General features: G+C 42.8%; 1 protein-coding gene across 4 annotated transcripts in view; it reads right to left on the reverse strand.

The window, feature by feature from the left end:
* Positions 1-19,183, reverse strand: part of ccdc142 (coiled-coil domain containing 142) — a 318,889-nt gene that overhangs the window by 12,318 nt on the left and 287,388 nt on the right. For all 4 annotated transcript variants that reach the window (XM_068029624.1, XM_068029614.1, XM_068029634.1 and 1 more), the window contains one exon: positions 11,283-11,494. In XM_068029624.1, the coding sequence (XP_067885725.1) occupies positions 11,283-11,494 (212 nt within the window). The remainder of the gene's footprint in view (positions 1-11,282; positions 11,495-19,183) is intronic.

Here is a 19,183-nt window from a genome sequence, read left to right on the forward strand (position 1 = left end):
AGTCATATGCGACAGGCCAATGAGTGGATACTTGACATACTTTGTTTGCATACTTCAGCAGATTGGATTGACTGGTTGCAGTATTGGCTCAAAAATGCATGAAGATGCTGCCAGGTGCTCTCACGCTCTTGGTTATCATGAGCGTGAAGGTCAGCAGTGGGGATGTTCGCTGATGATTGCACAGTGTTCAGAACCATTTGTAACTCCTCAGATACTGAAGCAGGCCATGTCCATATGCAGCAAGACATGGACAATATTCAGGCTTGGGCGATAAATGGCAAGTAATATTCGTGCCAAACTAATGCCAGGCAATGACCATCTGCAACAAGAGAGAATCTAGCCACCTCCCCATGACATTCAATGGCATTATCATCATTGTATCCCCCACAGTCAACATACTGGGGACTACAACTGGCCAGAAACTTAAGTGGACTAGTCATATAAATACAGTGGCTACATCAGCAGTTCAGAGGCTGGGAATTCTGTGACGATTAACTCACCCCAGACACTCCACTGGTCTGGTTGAGTGCAGCTCCAGCAAAAATCAAGAAGCTCAACACCATCCAGGACAAAGCAGCCTGCTTGATTGGCAGCCCATCTTAAACATTCATTTCCTTCACCTCTCTGCACAGTGGCAGCAGTGTGGATCATCTACAAGATGTACTACAAGGCCTTGGTGAGACCACATCTGGAGTATTGTGTGCAGTTTTGGTCTCCTTATCTGAGGAAGGATGTTCTTGCTATGGAGGGAGTGCGGCGAAGGTTCACCAGACTGATTCCTGGGATGGCAGGACTGACGTATGAAGAGAGATTGGGTCGATTAGGCTTGTACTTGCTGGAGTTTAGAAGAGAGACTGAAAAGGTTATGGTTGTTTTCCTTAGAACAGAGAAGGCTGAGGGGGACATGATTGAGGTTTACAAAATTATGAGGGGCATTAATAGGTTAGATAGGAAGAAACTTCTTCCCTTAGCGGAGGGGTCAATAACCAGGGGGCATAGATTTAAGCTAAGGGGCAGGAGGTTTACAGGGGATTTTGAGGAAAAATGTTTTCACCCAGAGGGTGGTTGGAATCTGGAACGCACTGCCTGAAGAGGTGGTAGAGGCAGGAACCCTCACAACACTTAAGAAGTATTTAGATGAGCACTTGAAACGCCATAGCATACAAGGCTATGGGCCAAGTACTGGAAAATGGGATTAGAATAGTTAGGTGCTTGATGGCCGGCACGGACACAATGGGCTGAAGGGCCTGTTTCTGTGCTGTATAACTCTATGACTCTATGGATGAGAGAGGATCTCATAGAAACCTACAAAATTCTAACAGGACTGAACAGACTAGATGCAGGAAAGATGTTCCTGATGGCGGGGGAGTCCAGGTCCAGGGGGTCACAGTCTAAGGTTAAGGGGTAAGCCATATAGGACTGAGATGAGGAGGGATTTCTTCACCCAGAGAGTGGTGAACCTGTGGAATTCTCTCCCACAGAAAGCAGTTGAGGCAAGATCATTAAATATATTCAAGAAAGAGTTAGATATAGTTCTTAGGGCTAAAGGGATCAAGGGATATGGGGAGAAAGCGGGAACAGGGTACTGAGTTTGGATGATCAGCCATGATCGTACTGAATGGCTGTGCAGTCTTGAAGGGCCGAATGGCCTACTCCTGCTCCTATGTTTCTATGTTTTTTAACAGTAACTCGCCAAGCCTCCTCCAACAGCACCTTCCAAACCGATGACCTCTACTACCTGGTAATACAAGGGCAGCAGACAACATGGGAACACCACCACCTGCAAATTCTCCTTCAAGCCATCCTGACTTGGAACTATATCGCTGTTGCTTCACTGCCACTGGGTCAAAAACCTGGAACTCCCTCTCTAACAGCACTTGGGTGTACCTACACCAGATAGACTGCAGCGGTTCAAGAAGACGGCTCACCAGCACGTTCTCAAGAGCAATTGGGACGGGCAACAAATGCTGGCTTTGCCAGCGACGCTAAAATCCTCTGAAAGAATAAAGAAAAATACGCTGAGAGGGTGTTTCCCCTAGCTGGGAAGTCTAGAGGATATAGTCACAGGATAAGGAGACGGCCCCTTCAATCTAAGATGAGGAGAAAATTCACTCAGAGGGATATGAATCTATGGAATTCTCTACCCAGGAGGGCTGTGGATGATCAGTCATCGAGTATATTCAAGGCTGAAATCGACAGATTTTTGGATTCTAAGGAAATCAAGGGATGTGGGATCAGGCTGGAAAGTGGAGTTGAGGTCAAGGATCAGCCATGATCATATTGCAGGAGCAGTCTCGAGGGGCCATATGGCCTAATACCTTCTTATGTGGTTTGGTATCAACTTTATTTGACAACAATACTGTGAAATGCCTTAGGACCTTTTAATACATTAAAAGGTGCGACATATATGTAAGTTGTTGTTGCTGTTCAAAACATAGCTGCCAGTGGTGGAGAGAAGAATCAGGAAAGCACAAGAGTCCAGAATTGGAGATCAAAGATCTCGAAGGGTTGTAGGGCTGCAGAATGTTACAGAGATATAATTACCAGACTGGGAACCAATGTAAATCAGAGTGCCAAAGAGGCGATGGGTGAATAAGACTTGGTGCAAGTTAGGACACAGGCAGCAGAGTATTGCATGATCTCAAGTTTATAGAGGGTAGAATGGGGGAGGCCAGCCAGCAGTGCATTGGAATAGTCAAGTCTAAAGGTAACAAAGACACAGATGAGGGTTTTTACAGATGATCTGTGGCACGGGCACAGTCAGGAAATGCTACACAGGTAGAAATAGGCGGTCTTGATGTTGGAGCAGATATGTGGCCAAAGCTCACTTCAGAGTCAAATAAGACACCAATAAGACCAATGGTCTGGTTCATCTTCAGAGAGTGGTCAGGAAGGTGGACAGAGTCAGTGGTGGGGATCAAAGAGAATAGTCTTCCCAATATTTAGTTGTAGGAAATTTCTGCTGATCCAGTACAGATGTTGGACAAGCTATGTGACAAAGTAGAGACGAATTGAAGGCATTGAGAGAGGTTATAGAGTCATAGTCATTTACGGCACAGAAGGAGTACATTTGGCCCCCTGAGTCCATGCCTGCTCTGCACATAGCTATCCAGTCAGTCCCACTCTCCCACTCGATCCCCGTAGCCCTGCAAGTCTATTTCTCTCAGGTGGTCATCCAACTTCCTCTTGATGTCATTGATTTTCTCTGCCTCCACCACCCTTGTGGGCAGTGAGTTCCAGGTACCACCCGCTGTGTAAAAAAGTGCTTCCTCATATACCCCCTGCACCTCTTGCCCAAAACGTTCAATCTGTGTCCCCTAGTCCTTGTACCATTCATTAATGGGAACAGTTTTTCCTTCTCTAACTTAACTAAGCCTGTCAGAATCTTGTACACTTATACTAAATCTCCCTTCAATCTCCTTTGTTCTAAGGAGAACAACACAGCATTTCCAACCTAACCTTGTAACTAAAATCCCTCCATCCCTGGAACCATTCTGGTAAATCTCCTCTGCACCCTCTCAAGGACCCTCACATCCTTCCTGAAGTATAGTGACCAGAACTGGGTACAATACTCCAGTTGGGGCCAAACCAGAACTTTATAAAGGTTCAGCATAACTTCCCTACTTTTGTACTCAATGCTTCTATTTATGAAGCCCAAGATGTCATATGCTTTACTAACCACTCTCTCAATATGTCCTGCCACCTTCAAAGTCAATGCACATGCACCCCAGGTCCCTCTGTTCCTGCACACTCTTTAGAACTGTGCCATTAAGTATATATTGCCACTCTCTATTCCTTCTTCCAAAGGTGGTGGTGAAATAGAGCTGGGTGTCATTAGCATACATATGAAACCTGATATAGTGTTTCCTGGTTTTCAGCTGCCTGGGTCCGAAGCATTGGAATTCCCTCCCTAAACCTTTCCCTGTCCCTTCATTTAACACACTCCTTAAAACCTACCTCTTTGGTCATCTGTCTTACTATCTCCTGAAGTGGCTTTATTTAAAGTTTTGTTTGACAATCATTCCTGTGAAGTGCTTTGGGACGTTTCACTATCTTAAAGATGTTATGTAACTGCAAGTAGTTGTTTTAGATTAAAGGAAAAACACCGGAAATCTGAAGAAACCTTAGAAAATCTTGAAAATTCACACAGGTCAGTTAACATTAAAAAAAAGATAGGTTAACCTTTTGTCTGTGAGCCTTCATTGATAAAGATTTCCAATCTGAAGCATTACTAATCTTTCTCTTTCACTTGCTGTCTGATCTGCTGGACGTTTCCTGTTTTTATGGTAAACTTTGTGTCTATATTATTCAGTGTTACCCAAGTTCAAGATCACTGCAGAAAGACTGAATGAAGTGAGCATTTCAAGCTTTTTAGGGCTGATGTCACAATATACATCTTGTAGATTTCTAATCAATTTTGGGTCCTGTTAACCATTATTACCCCAGGTTATTCCAGTTCTCTTATCTTTGATCATTTTCATGGGCGAATCAAACTTTCAGTAATGTCGAGCAAACCAGTAAAACTTATTTGGTAATTGCTTTGAGGTTTTTAGGTACTGGACTTGCCACTGTAAGATCATAACTTAATCTTCATAAGTTGCAGAGCATCATATCAGACCTTGTACTTAGTTTAGGATTTCAAAAAACTTTACTGAACAATTTCTTTTGGGCCTCCTTATCTCGAGAGACAATGGATACGCGCCTGGAGGTGGTCAGTGGTTTGTGAAGCAGCGCCTGGAGTGGCTATAAAGGCCAATTCTGGAGTGACAGGCTCTTCCACAGGTGCTGCAGAGAAATTTGTTTGTTGGGGCTGTTGCACAGTTGGCTCTCCCCTTGCGCCTCTGTCTTTTTTCCTGCCAACTACTAAGTCTCTTTGACTCGCCACAATTTAGCCCTGTCTTTATGGCTGCCCGCCAGCTCTGGCGAATGCTGGCAACTGACTCCCACGACTTGTGATCAATGTCACACGATTTCATGTCGCGTTTGCAGACGTCTTTATAACGGAGACATGGACGGCCGGTGGGTCTGATACCAGTGGCGAGCTCGCTGTACAATGAGCAAACAAATAATCTATGATATAAATAATGCATCCTTTTATTTAACTTTTCAAGTAGTCAAAATAATAAGAATTATGAACCATTATTTTATCAATAACTTTTATAAATATAGTCCTTTTCTTTCTTACAATCTTTTCTGACTGCAGGCGTTAGCTGGTCTACCTTATCTTTCCGTTTGTTTCCCATCAGTTTGACTACCTTCTGATAACTTGTCAACGAATAAATCCAGCCACTAACTGGATAAAATACACATTTTTGTTGACAGTACCTAATGTTCACTTTGCCTAAACCTTAATGTAAATGTATACATGCTAAAAGCTTAAATGGCCAATACTTGTAACACTGCTCACATTAAATTGTAGGCTGTACTTCTGGGATGGCCTTGCAAGGGATGTGGAAAGGCAAAGAAGTTTAAGGAGGGAATTCCAGAGTATTGGGTGTAGGTACAAAGAACAAAGAACAGTACAGCACAGGAACAGGCCATTCGGCCCGCCAAGCCTGCGCCGATCTTGATGCCTGCCGAAACTAACACCTTCTGCACTTCCGGGGCCCATATCCCTCTATTCCCTTCCTATTCATATATTTGTCAAGATGTCTCTTACACGTCGCTATCGTATCTGCTTCCACCACCTCCCCTGGCAACAAGTTCCAGGCACTCACCACCCTCTGTGTAAAAAACTTGCCACGCACATCGCCTCTAAACTTTGCCCCTCACACCTTAAACCTATGTCCACTAGTAACTGACTCTTCCACCCTGGGAAAAAGCTTCTGACTATCCACTCTGTCCATGCCGCTCATAACTTTGTAAACCTCTATCATGTTGCCCCTCCACCTCCGTCGTTCCAGTGAAAACAATCCAAGTTTTTCCAACCTCTCCTCATAACTAATGCCCTCCAGACCAGGCAACATCTTGGTAAACCTCCTCTGTACCCTCTCCAAAGCCTCCACATCCTTCTGGTAGTGTGGCGACAAGAATTGCACGCAATATTCTAAGTGTGGTCTAACTAAGGTTCTGTACAGCTGCAACATGACTTGCCAATTTTTATACTCTATGCCCCGACCGATGAAGGCAAGCATGCCGAATGCCTTTTTGACTACCTTATCCACCTGCGTTGCCACTTTCAGTGACTTGTGGACCTGTACGCCCAGATCTCTCTGCCTGTCAATACTCCTAAGGGTTCTGCCATTTACTGTTTACATCCCACCTGCATTAGACCTTCCAAAATGCATTACCTCACATTTGTCCGGATTAAACTCCATCTGCCATTTCTCCGCCCAAGTCTCCAACCGATCTATATCCTGCTGTATCCTCTTGACAATCCTCATCATTATCCGCAACTCCACCAACATTTGTGTCGTCCGCAAACTTACTAATCAGACCAGCTACATTTTCCTCCAAATCATTTATATATACTATAAACAGCAAAGGTCCCAGCACTGATCCCTGCGGAACACCACTAGTCACATCCCTCCATTCAGAAAAACACCCATACACTGTTACCCTCTGTCTTCTGTGACCGAGCCAGTTCTGTATCCATCTTGCCAGCTCACCTCTGATCCCGTGTGACTTCACCTTTTGCACCAGTCTGCCATGCGGGACCTTGTCAAAGGCTTTACTAAAGTCCATATAGACAACATCCACCACCCTTCCCTCATCAATCATCTTCGTCACTTCCTCAAAAAACTCAATCAAATTAGTAAGACACGACCTCCCCTTCACAAAACCATGCTGTCTCTCGCTAATAAGTTCGTTTGTTTCCAAATGGGAGTAAATCCTGTTCCGAAGAATCCTCTCTAATAGTTTCCCTACCACTGACGTAAGGCTCACCGGCCTATAATTTCCTGGATTATCCTTGCCACCCTTCTTAAACAAAGGAACAACATTGGCTATTCTCCAGGTAGGGAGAACACAAAGGCCAGTGTCCTGGACATATTGCGGAAACCCTACTTTGCCAGTTAGATTAATTATCGAAAGATGGACTGAGGTAAAAGTAATCATCCACTATGGCTCTGTTATTCATCCATTTTTCTCTAACATGCCTACAATCTCTTCCTCTATCTCCTCTCCATTGTTTAGGGGTTTATAATACACTCCCAATCGATTAACAGTTTTCTTTTTATTCCTTAACCCCATACAAATTTAACTTTTACACCTCTTCCATGCATCACAATGTTCTCGTGCTTTAATAGAACATTAGAATACTGCCACCCCTCCTCCCCTTTTTGCTATTCCATCTTTCCCAAATATATTGTAACTAGGAATGTTCACCTCAGTGTCCTGTTCTAGTCTAAACCACATCTCTGTTCATGCTATTATATGATACCCCTAATGCAATTTGTGGCTTTCGCTCACCAATTTTATTCACAGTACACTTTGAGCATTTATATAACATGCAACCCGCCTCTGTATAGCAATCTTAACTTGCTTTAACTTTTTTAAACTCAAGTTATTGGGGTTGCTGGGAAGGCCAGCAATTATTGTCCATCCCTAGATGCCCTTGAGAAGATCAGTGGAGGACACTTAGGTACTTAGTAAAGTTGAGTTCCTTGTCAATCATGAACCCCAGGATGTTGATGGTGGTGGATTTGGTGATGGTAATACACTGAATGTCAGGGTGAGATGGTTAGGAGATGGTCATTACCTTGTACCTGTATGGCATGATTTTTACTTGCCATGTATCAGCCCAATCCTAAATGAAGTCCAGGTCTTGCTGCAAGTAGGCATGGACTGCTTCATGATCTGAGCAATTGTGAATAAAGGTTAACATTATATTCCACCACAGTCTGTAATCTCATGGTCTGGCATATCCCTCACTCTTCCATCACCATCAAGTCAGATGATCAACCCTGCCTCAATGAATAGTATCAGGCATGCCTGAAAATGTGGTAGCAACCTAGTGAGGCTATAACTCAGGACTACGTGCATGCTGAACAGCGGAAGCATCATGCTAAGCTAAACAACTGGCCAGGCCAAAGCTCTGCAGTTCTGCCACATCCAGTTGTGAATGATGGATTAAACAACTATTCAGAGGATGAGGTTCCATAAACATCCCTATTCTCAATGGTGGAGGAGCCCAGCAAGTGAATGCAAAAGACAAGGCTGAAGAGTTCACAATCATTTTCAGCCAGAAATGTCAGAGTCACACAGCACAGAAACAGGCCCTTCGGCCCATCGTGTCTGTGCCAGCCATCAAGCACCTAACTATTCTAGTCCCATTTTCCAGTGCTTGGCCCATAGCCTTGTATGCTATGGCGTTTCAAGTGCTCATCTAAATACTTCTTAAATGTTGTGAGGGTTCCTGCCTCTACCAGCACTTCAGGCAGTGTATTTCAGATTCCAACAACCCTCTGGGTGAAAAAAATATTTCCTCAAACCTCCTCTAAACCTCCTGCCCCTTACCTTAAATCTATGACCCCCTGGCTATTGACCCCTCCGCTAAGGGAAAAAGTCTCTTCCTATTTAACCTATTAATGCCCCTCATAATTTTGTATACCTCAATCATGTCCCCCCTCATCCTTCTCTGTTCTAAGGAAAACAACCCTAGCCTTTTCAGTCTCTCTTCATAGCTGAAATGCTCCAGCCCAGGCAACATCCTGGTGAATCTCCTCTGACCCTCTCCAGTGCAATCACATCCTTCCTATAGTGTGGTGACCAGAACTGTACAAAGTACTCCAGCTGTGGCCTAACTAGCGTTTTACACAGCTCCATCATAATCTCCCTGCTCTTATATTCTATGCCTCGGCTAATGAAGGCAAGTATCCCATATGCCTTCCTAACCACCTTATCTACCTGTGCTGCTGCCTTCAGTGATCTATGGACAAGTACACAAAGGTTCCTCTGACACTCTGTACTTCCTAGGGTCCTACCATCCATTGTATATTCCCTTGCCTTGTTAGTCCTCCCAAAATGCATCACCTCACACGTCTCAAGATTAAATTCTATTTGCCATTGCTCCGCCCACCTTATCAGCCCATCTATATCGTCCTGTAATCTAAGACTTTCATCCTCACTATTTACGACACCACCAATTTTCGTGTCATCTGCGAACTTACTTATCATACCTCCTATATTCATGTTTAAATAATTAATGTACAATACAAAAAGCAAGGGTCCCAGCACCGATCCCTGTGGTACACCACTGGTCACAGGCTTCCACTTGCAAAAACAACCCTCGACCATCACCCTCTGTTTCCTGACACCAAGCCAATTTTGGATCCAATTTGCCAAATTGCCCTGGATCCCATGGGCTCTTACCTTCTTAACCAGTCAAGAGGATGATCCTTCTAAGCCTCCTCCTGAGGTTCACACCATCACAGATGGCAGTCTTCAGCCAATTTGATTCACTTCATGTGAATATCAAGAAATGGCTGAGTGCACTAGATTCAGCAATGGCTCCAGGCCTCGAAATCATCCCAGATGTACTGCTGAAGACCTTTGCTTCAGAACTAGCCATACTCTTAGTATAGTATAGCTAAAATACTGGCATCTACCTGATAATGTAAACAATTTCCCAGGTATGCCATTTTCACAAAAAGTAGGGCAAATTACCGCCATATCAACCTACTCTCAATCATCAGCAAAGTGATGGTACTATCAAGTGGTTCCTATTCTCCAGTAACCTGCTCACTGATAGCTCAGTCTAGACCATAGACTTGGTCCAAAGAGGTGAATTCCAGAAATGAGGTGAAAGTGGCTATCCTCAAACAGCTACTGTCTTTTTTTCCAAGCCTCAGAAGAGCACGTCTGCTTCTCCTACTCCCACAAAATAAAAAATTTCTTTGCCAATTATGAGCAGCATCCAAAGGTCTCTGGTTAAGTTGATCAGCTGCTGCTACAAATAAACAGAATTCACACAGTTCATGCTCCATCCTTTTATAGGATTGTCAGAGGACTCTGATGTGCATTTTAAGCAGCCTTCCTCCCATTTGACATGAGTGGGATGGTTGTTCTTTACAGCCCTGACTGAAAATTGTAGTAGGTGTGCCTTGGGCATCAATCGAATGCCCACCCCCTCCTAATTTTCAACTGCTAGCACATTGTTTTCCAGGTTGATTATTACACCACTTTGTCAACATTTCACATCAAGGATAGTTCTACTGCTACACTTATAAAATAACTCAGGGACCATTCAGGTGAGGCTTCACTAATCAAGATCAACTTGTTAGGCATTGTTTATTGCCTGGCTCTCTGGTTTTCTCCAAAACCACTAGAAAATCGACAGTGGGTGGAAATTTGAGCCCCTGCCAGGGACGGCAACAGAGGCGGGCGGGAGCTAAAAATAACTCTGTAGCCGTCCTGCCGCTTCCCCAGCTCCATCCTGCCTCCTGGCCATTTTGCTGAGACGGGATTTGACGGGGGACAGGGCTACCTGCCCGCATGCAGCAAGTAGCTGTCGTGACTCACTAACAGCTTATTGAGGCCAGATAAGAGCCTATTGAGGTCAAATAAAGGAGGACAACTGGGATTTTCCAGTCGGGCTCCAAGTTCCCTCTGGTGGCGAGGACCAGTTTCGGTGTCTAGAGGTGGCCTCCATCAGTAGTGGCCTGGCTGCAAGATCCATTTTTTAATTTAAGATTTAAAAAAGTTGGAGAGAGGGCACCTCCATATTGAAGCACCCTTGCCATTCCTTCCCTCTATTGCAACCTGATGCTCTTTTGGCTCTCCAGCTTCGACAGCCCACTCATCATCCTTCATTGGCGAGCCCATCTCCAGATCAATTAAGGGGTGCTAGTGTGAAAATCACAATGAGTTACTGTTTCCACCAGGGGAGGTGGTGGTGCTGGTGCTCGTGGTGGGGGGGGGGGGGGGGGGCGGGGGGAGGCAGGGGGGTGGTGTGCAGGAGGCAGGTTTGGCACCCGGAAACAGTCCTGTCCTCTGTTTCCTGCCCCTGGAGGAAAAATCTTGCCCCATGTTTTGGAGGGAACCATATTGTTAACTGTATACCCATTGGATTCCTAATTGTGTTCAGGTGGTGGGTGTTAATCGGATACTCACCTGTTGGCATACAAATATATATATGGAGCAGGCTGAAATAAGTTTTTTTGTTTTTGGAAGTGCACGGTATGCAACGTGTCTCTGTAAATAAAAGTTGTAAATAAAAGTGAATAAAAACTAAGCTATCCTTCATCTCTTGGCTTTCTGCATTTTGACAGATATAACCCAATTCACCAATATACAAGACTAATTCAGAATTTGCAAATAACAGAAAATTACTCAACACGTACAGCAGTTCCTGAAATGCTCCCAGGTGTTTGATGGAAAATAGACCTTCCTGGTAGGTTGCTGAAGGAGGCAGATAATGGCATTGTCCACTTGATGGAAGACACGGAGAGAAAGAACAGTCTGTCTGATTTCTGATGAAAGTTGCCATTCATCTGAGCAGATTAAATCTCTGATTATATCAAAATCCTGCTTCAGCTGCAAGGCACCCTGGAGGCTAAAAGACACAAATAACAAATTCACAATTTAATAAAACAGTTGCATTTGTTGTGATGCTATAATAAATACACAAGAATAAAATTATTACCAATCTTAAACTAAAATAATTTATAGAAAGGCAATAGATGCAAGGAAATAACCTAAACATTCAGAGTCACAGCATCTGTTTATAATTATTTAATAAAAGACGCAAGTTTAAAGGTACAGGGGTGTTGTTGTTCTGTTACTTTAAGTGAGCTCAAATCCCACCAACGCAATTTGAGAATTTGAATTCAATTTTAAAAATCTGGAATTGAAAAGCTGGTATTGGAAAAAGTGACTCCAGTCCCATATTAATATGGTTGACTCTTAACTGCTCTCTAAAGTCCCTGAGCAAGCCAATTAATTTTACAGGCAGAACTCAGGATAGACGACACATTGCAGCCTTTCAAAAGACACTTATCTTTCAACGATGAATGAAGAAAAATGTATATATCACTTCACAAGGTATAAGGAAAAATGGAGGCCAAGCCAAAGATGGAAAGGGGTGAGCATGAAGAAGCAAATTTTATGGAGTGTCTTAATAGAAGAGAGGGAGGTGAAGAGACAGAGGGGCTTTAAGAAGGGAATTCCAGATGGTGGGACCCAGCACAACAAACAATTGTGGGGAAAAGGAAGGGGGGATGAAGAAGAGGCCAGAGTGACAATAACAGAAAGCTTGAGGGAAAGTTGTAGGTGGAGAAGGTTTCAGAGATAGGTAGGTGAAAAGCCATGAATGGATTGAAATGAAAAGATGAGAATTTTACATTTGACACGTTGGGGATTAGAAGCCAATGTCAGTCAGTGAGAACAGGGGTGATAAGCGAATGTTATATAGTCAGTGATAATATCTGAATAGAGTTTTGGATGAGCTGAAGTTTATGGAGGAGGGTGTGAGGACAGCATTGGAATAAATGAATCTGGAGATTCAAAGGCACAAATGAAACTTTCAGCAGCAGATGTGCTAAGAGAGCAGGAGAGGTACATGATGCTACAGAGGTGGAAACAGGCCATCCTTTTGATGGAGATGATTATAAGGTGAGATGCTCAGCTCAAGTCAAACAAGATGGCAATGTTGCAAAGTTACTGGTTCTGCCTGCAGCAGTGGCTAAGAAGGGGAATAGAGTCAGTAACGTATAGAATTTGCGGCAGTGACAATGGATTAGATCTTCTCAATGCATAGTAGGAGGACATTACAACTCATCCAAGATTGGATGTCAGACAAGCAGTCTGACAACACAGAGGCAGTGGAGGAGTTAAGAAGGGTGGTGGACAGGTAAAGCTAGGTATTATCAGTATACAAGAAGAAGCTGATATTTTACAACATTAAAATGCTATATAAATGCAAGTTTGTTGAAATAAAAACAGAAAATGTTCATAAAATCACTCAGCTCTGAAAAAGAACAGGTTAACATGAGTAAGGGCCACACCTAATATGTTTACCTATTTTTTCTTACTGTCAGGCAAGCCTCCCACCTGCCAAGACTGAGGCAAACGTTATTTTGCCACAAGAACATTAAAACTTAAAATTGCAAGACCCTGGCTGGAAAGACATTTGCATAGTAACAGACAGTGTTGGAACACTGGGGTCCCAGTCGTTGCTTCCCCAATACACAGAAGAAATGGTCAGACCAGTTTTAGTCACATGACTAACATAGGAAAAAAACATAGAAAATAGGAGCAGGAGTATGCCATTTGGCCCTTCTCCGCCATTCAAAACAATCACGGCTGATCGTCTAATTCAGTAGCCCGTTCCCGCTTTCTCCCCATATCCTTTGATCCCTTTGGCATTAAGAAATATATCTATCTCCTTCTTGAATATATTTAATGACTTGGCCTCCACTGCCTTCTGCGGGAGAGAATTCCACAGGTTCACCACCCTCTGAGTGAAGAAATTTCTCCTCATCTCGATTCTAAATGGCATACCCCATATCCTGAGATTGTGACTGCTGGTTCTGGACTCTCCACCCATCGGGAACATCCTCCCTAGTCTGTCTAGTCCTGTTCGAATTTTATAAGCTTCTATGAGATCCCCTCTCATTCTTCTAAACTCTAGTGAATATAGGCCTAGTCAACCCAATTTCTCCTCATACGTCAATCCTGCCATCCCAGGAATCAGCCTAGCAAATCTTCTTTGCATTCCCTCCATGGCAAGAACATCCTTCCTCAGATAAGGAGACCAAAACTGCACACAATACTCCAGATGTGGTTTCACCAAGGCCCTGTATAACTGCAGTAAGACATCCTTGCTCCTGTACTCAAATCATACCATTCGCCTTCCTAATTGCTTGCTGCACCTGAATGCTTGCTTTCAGTGACTGGTGTACAAGGACACCCAGGTCTGGTTGCACCTCCCCCTTTCCCAATCTATCACCATTCAGATAATAACCTGCCTTTCTGTTTTTACAACCAAAGTGGATTTATCCACATTATACTGCATCTGCCATGCATTTGCCCACTCACCCAACTTGTCCAAATCACATTGAAGCCTCTTTGCATCCCCCTCACAGCTCACATTCCTCCCCATGTCTGCAAACATGGAAATGTTACATTTAGTAACCTCACTCATATATTGTGAATAGCTGGGGCCCAACCACTGATCCCTGCAGTACCCCACTAGTAACTGCTTGCCATCCGGAAAAAGACCCGTTTATTCCTACTCTCTGTTTCCTGTCTGTCAACTAACTGGCTGTTGCTGGGGTTTGAACTGAGAGTTATAAATTGGAGAAAACAGTGTTTGAAATCAGAAAGCTACTGGCTCCTGGTCTGAGAACATCTCTCTCCTGTCTGCTCTCGCTCACACTAGCTTTGGAAACCATTGAAGACACGAGAACCTCAAAGAGAGAAAAGTCTCCTACGTTGAACAAGGTTCAAGAAGAAATAAAAACAAGAAATGCTGGAATTACTCAGCAGGTCTGGCAGCATCTGTGGAGAGAGAAGCAGAGTTAACATTTCAGGTCAGTGACCCTTCTTCAGAACTGGCAAATATTAGAAATGTAAAAGGTTATAAGCAAGTAAAGCGGGGGTGGGGCAAGAGATAACAAAGGAGGTGTAGATAGGACAAGGTATCAGAATAGGTTGTGGAGCACAGGCAAACAATATGTTAATGGTGTGTGTTGAAAGACAAAGCATTAGTACAGATAGGGTGTTAACGGGCTGAAAATTGAACAGCCGCAAGTACAAACATGAAAGAAAATGTGGGTAAGCAAATTGAACAAACTAAGATGAAATAAAATAAAACAAACACAAAAAAAATTTTAAAAAGAAGAAAAAAATAATAATAAAAGTAAAATGTGGGGCCCGTCATGCTCTGAAATTATTGAACTCAATGTTCAGTCCGGCAGGCTGTAGTGTGCCTCATTGGTAAATGCGATGCTGTTCCTCGAGCTTGCGTTGATGTTCACTGGAACACTGCAGCAATCAATCCCAGGACAGAGATGTGAGCATGAGATCAGGGGGAGTGTTGAAATGGCAAGCAACCGGAAGCTCAGGGTCCTGCTTGCGGACTGAGCCGAGGTGTTCCGCAAAGCGGTCACCCAGTCTGCGCTTGGTCTCCCCAATGTAGAGGAGACCACATTGTGAGCAGCGAATACAGCATACTACATTGAAAGAAGTACAGGTAAATCACTGCTTCACCTGAAAGGAGTGTTTGGGGCCTGGGACAGTGAGGAGAGAGGAGGTAAATGGGCAGGTATTACAGCTCCTGCGATTGCAGGGGAAGGTGCCATGGGAAGGGGACGAGGTGGTGGCGGTAATGGAGGAGTGGACCAGGGTGTCAAGGAGGGAACGATCCCTTCGGAATGCTGATAGGGGAAGGGAGGGGAAGATGCATTTGGTAGTGGCATCACGCAAGAGGTGGCGGAAATGGCGGAGGATGATCGTTTGGATATGGAGGCTGATGGGTGGAAAGTGAGGACAAGAGGAACTCTGTCGCAGTTCTGGGAGGGAGGGGAAGGGGTGAGGATAGAGGTGCGGGAAATGGGCCGGACACGGTTGAGGGCCCTGTTAACCACAGGAGGGGGGAATCCTCGGTTGAGGAAAAAGGAAGACATATCAGAAGCACTGTCATGGAAGGTAGCATCATCAGAGCAGATGCGTCGGAGAAGGAGAAACTGGGAGAATGGAATGGAGTCCTTACAGGAGGCAGGGTGTGAAGTGTAGTCGAGGTAGCTGTGGGAGTCGGTGGGCTTATAATGGATATTATTAGACAGCCTATCCCCTTAGTAGATAGCCTATCCTATCATTTACCCATTAGGCACACTACAGCCTGCCGGACTGAACATTCAGTTCAATAATTTCAGAGCATGACGGGCCCCCCCATTTTACTTTTATTTTTAGTTATTTTTTTCTATTTCCTTGAAAAAAAAATTTTTTTGTGTTTATTTTATTTCATCTTAGTTTATTCGGTTTGTTTACCCACTTTTTTTTTTCATGTGTGTACTTGCGGCAGCTCAATTTTCAGTCCGTTAACACCCTATCAGTACTAATGCTTTGTCTTTCAACACACCATTAACATATTGTTTGCCTTTGCTCCACGACCTACTGGTCAGCTATTCTGTGACCTTGCCCTATCTACACCTTCTCCTTTATTACCTCTTGCCCCACCCCTGATTTACTTGCTTAAAACCTTTTACATTTCTAATATTTGCCAGTTCTGAAGAAGGGTCACTGACCTGAAACGTTAACTCTGCTTCTCTCTCCACAGATACTGCCAGACCTGCTGAGTATTTCCAGCATTTCTTGTTTTTATTTCAGATTTCCAGCATCCTCAGTATTTTGCTTTTATTTCAAGGTTCAAGAAGAATATTGGGCTCCAACAAAAAGCAAGAGCTGCCTACAATCAACGACTCTACAGCAGCTGGAACAACAGAAACAGTAACCAGAGATCCCTTTCAAGGACTGCCTCAAACCATTCACCTTATATTTTCCTCTCCTCTTTTCTGTCTCTATCTGCATGTGTGTATCGCGTGTGCATGTCGTATATCCGTAGACATTAACTGTATTAGAGTTTAAGGATTATTAAATTTCACTTTTCTTCTTTAAGCCTGTTTATGCTCATTTCTTTGCCTTATAATTAGAAAACTCTGAACAAAGATTCACAAAGGGAGAGCTCAAAACACAGTGTGTTTAAAAATAAAACCCTGTTACAATAAGACCAGGTGAAGACAGCAAAAGACCCCTAGACATCTTTCTCACCTGGTCGTAACAATAACAACATTCCAAAACTACTTCATTCATTTTGAGATGCTTTGGGCTGTCCTGATATTGTGAAATGTGTTATTGAATGGCAAGTTAGAGCTTTCCCTGTATCATATCAAATTTTAAGTATTCAGAGCTTTTCCTTTTACCTCAACATTATAAAGAAAAGCTTTTCTTTCTCTTTTCTTTTTCTTTATCAGATTGTTCTTCTTTTACTGTATTAGCTACATTTTTCAGATCTCTGCTATTGTGTTACACAGCAGTTCATATTGTTTTTATATTTTGCACATTTTCCCTTTTTCTATATTGCGCATTTGGCTCAAACTTCATTCCTAAGATTGTTACCACCTCACTTTTCATTGCTCTCATAGTGTCATGCGTACAAGAAGTGCGACGATGAAAAATTATGGACTAAAACTGACGAATTCTAAAAATTGACTTTGTCTTTTAAAAAATGGATCTTTCTTTTAAAAAGTGAACAAGGTGATTCAAAATGGCCACCAAAGGTTAAAAGCCTTGGCCTTTGTATATACAAACTGCCTGACAGGGACAAAGGAATACCTTCAAAGCTAAGAGGTGTCAATTGCACCCATCTACACCCATTTTGAAATATTCACGAATTGAATGGGTTCTTCTGAAACAAAGAACGTGTTAAGTGGAAAGATCAAAGCCAGATTATTTTCATTCTGAACCCATCATGAGACACTTTTGAATTGAATGGGTTCCTCTGAAGCAACGAAGGTGTGAAGTAGCCACATCCTAGGCCATTGTCAGTCACTATAGGGAAGAAAATACCTGTCTCCCAGCAGAGGCGAGGTGCATCAAATTTTTATCTTAAAGGGCAAGCCTAGAGACAGAGAGAGAGATAGATCAAGAAAGAAGCATCCAAGAACCTTGATTCTTGCTAAGGGCAGAGAGAAATCCAGCAAGAAAGGAATCGCCCTGCTGTAGAATTACGTACAAACATACCAATTAGGAGTAGGAGTAAGCCACTCGGCCCCTTGAGCCTGTTCCACCATTCAGCAAGATCATGGCTGATCTGATTGTAACCTCAACTCCACATTCCCACCTACCCCCGATAACCTTCGCCCCCACTGCTCATCAAGAATCTATCTACCTCTGCCTTAAAAATATTCAAAGACTCCACTTCCACTGTCTTTTGAGGAAGAGAATTCTACATCTATACTTATACAGCAGTGAATTAGAAGTGATCCACTGTCTTCAACTGAACTTTCAACCAAGAGAGAAACTTACAAACACCTCAAGCCTGCAACCGAGAACCTGACTTCCGAGAGAATTCAACAGGTTTACCGTGACCCCTGAAACCTACCCCCAAGTAAACCTTCTTACCTCTTTCCCTCTCTACCTGTCTCTTGTATGTGCGTGCGAGTGAATGAATGACTTGATGCAGTTGCAACAATTTCAGGATAAGGCATATTGATCAATAAATAATTGATTTTCTGTTTTAAACTTACAAGAAAACCAGTTGCTGTCTGTTTATTTGACAAATAAACCCAAAGGGGTTAAACCTAATAACAAAACACACTTGCTTGGGTCAGATGGGAGTTGAACAGTGGGAACCACCCAAATCCCTCATCATGTGACCGTAACATTAGCTTTCCACATCTAAATGTTATGACATTTTTTCTCTGATCTCTGTTTTTGATTTAAACGTGTTCAGTTCAACCTTCTTTGAGAACAATGGTAGCTCTACTCATTGTACGGATTCATGCATCAAACGTAATCCCTACTTATAATTACTTTAATTTACATCTAATGAATGGAACCAATAAAACAGCATCAAATGATTCCTATTCTCTTATGATATACTGTACACCTCGTCTTTAAATCTGGACCTACATGAGGAGCCATTTAATTTGTTGTGAGCAAAGTTTGCTTAATAAATTTGATACATTCTACAGCTTGACAACTGAAACATCTATTTTTGTTTTCATTATTGCAACCCAGGATCTGTAGAAACCAATATACAACAGACATGCAATGGTATGGTGGTAAACGATATTCTTGTTAGTTGATGTTGAGAGATCTGGACTCCAATCATAAGAATATCGTAAATTCTTGTTACACAACATTAAATTATACATTAAAAATCAACATTTATAATGGTGCAGTAAGAAAATACTGACACTAGTGACATGATTCCAATGCAAAGTATGAATGGGTGCAATACTGGAGAAAAAAAAGTTATTAAAATCTCCAGTCTATTACAACTTTTTAATATATGCCCACAGGGCTTATTTATTCCTTATGTAACGTCAGTTGTTACTATGCTGTAAAATATTACAACAGGTTTTTAAAAAAAAGTTAATTGCTGAAAGTTTTAGCAATCAATAATAAAATACTTTGGAATTAGAGTGCTTTCTAGCCAGTTGTGATTTTGCCTTGCCAGATAAAATTGAGTATGGCAGCGACTTGCATTGAAATACTCATTTTTCACAGGCTATACAAC

This window comes from Heterodontus francisci, chromosome 1 (assembly GCF_036365525.1).
Source record: "Heterodontus francisci isolate sHetFra1 chromosome 1, sHetFra1.hap1, whole genome shotgun sequence".
NCBI classification, from domain to species: Eukaryota; Metazoa; Chordata; class Chondrichthyes; order Heterodontiformes; family Heterodontidae; genus Heterodontus; species Heterodontus francisci.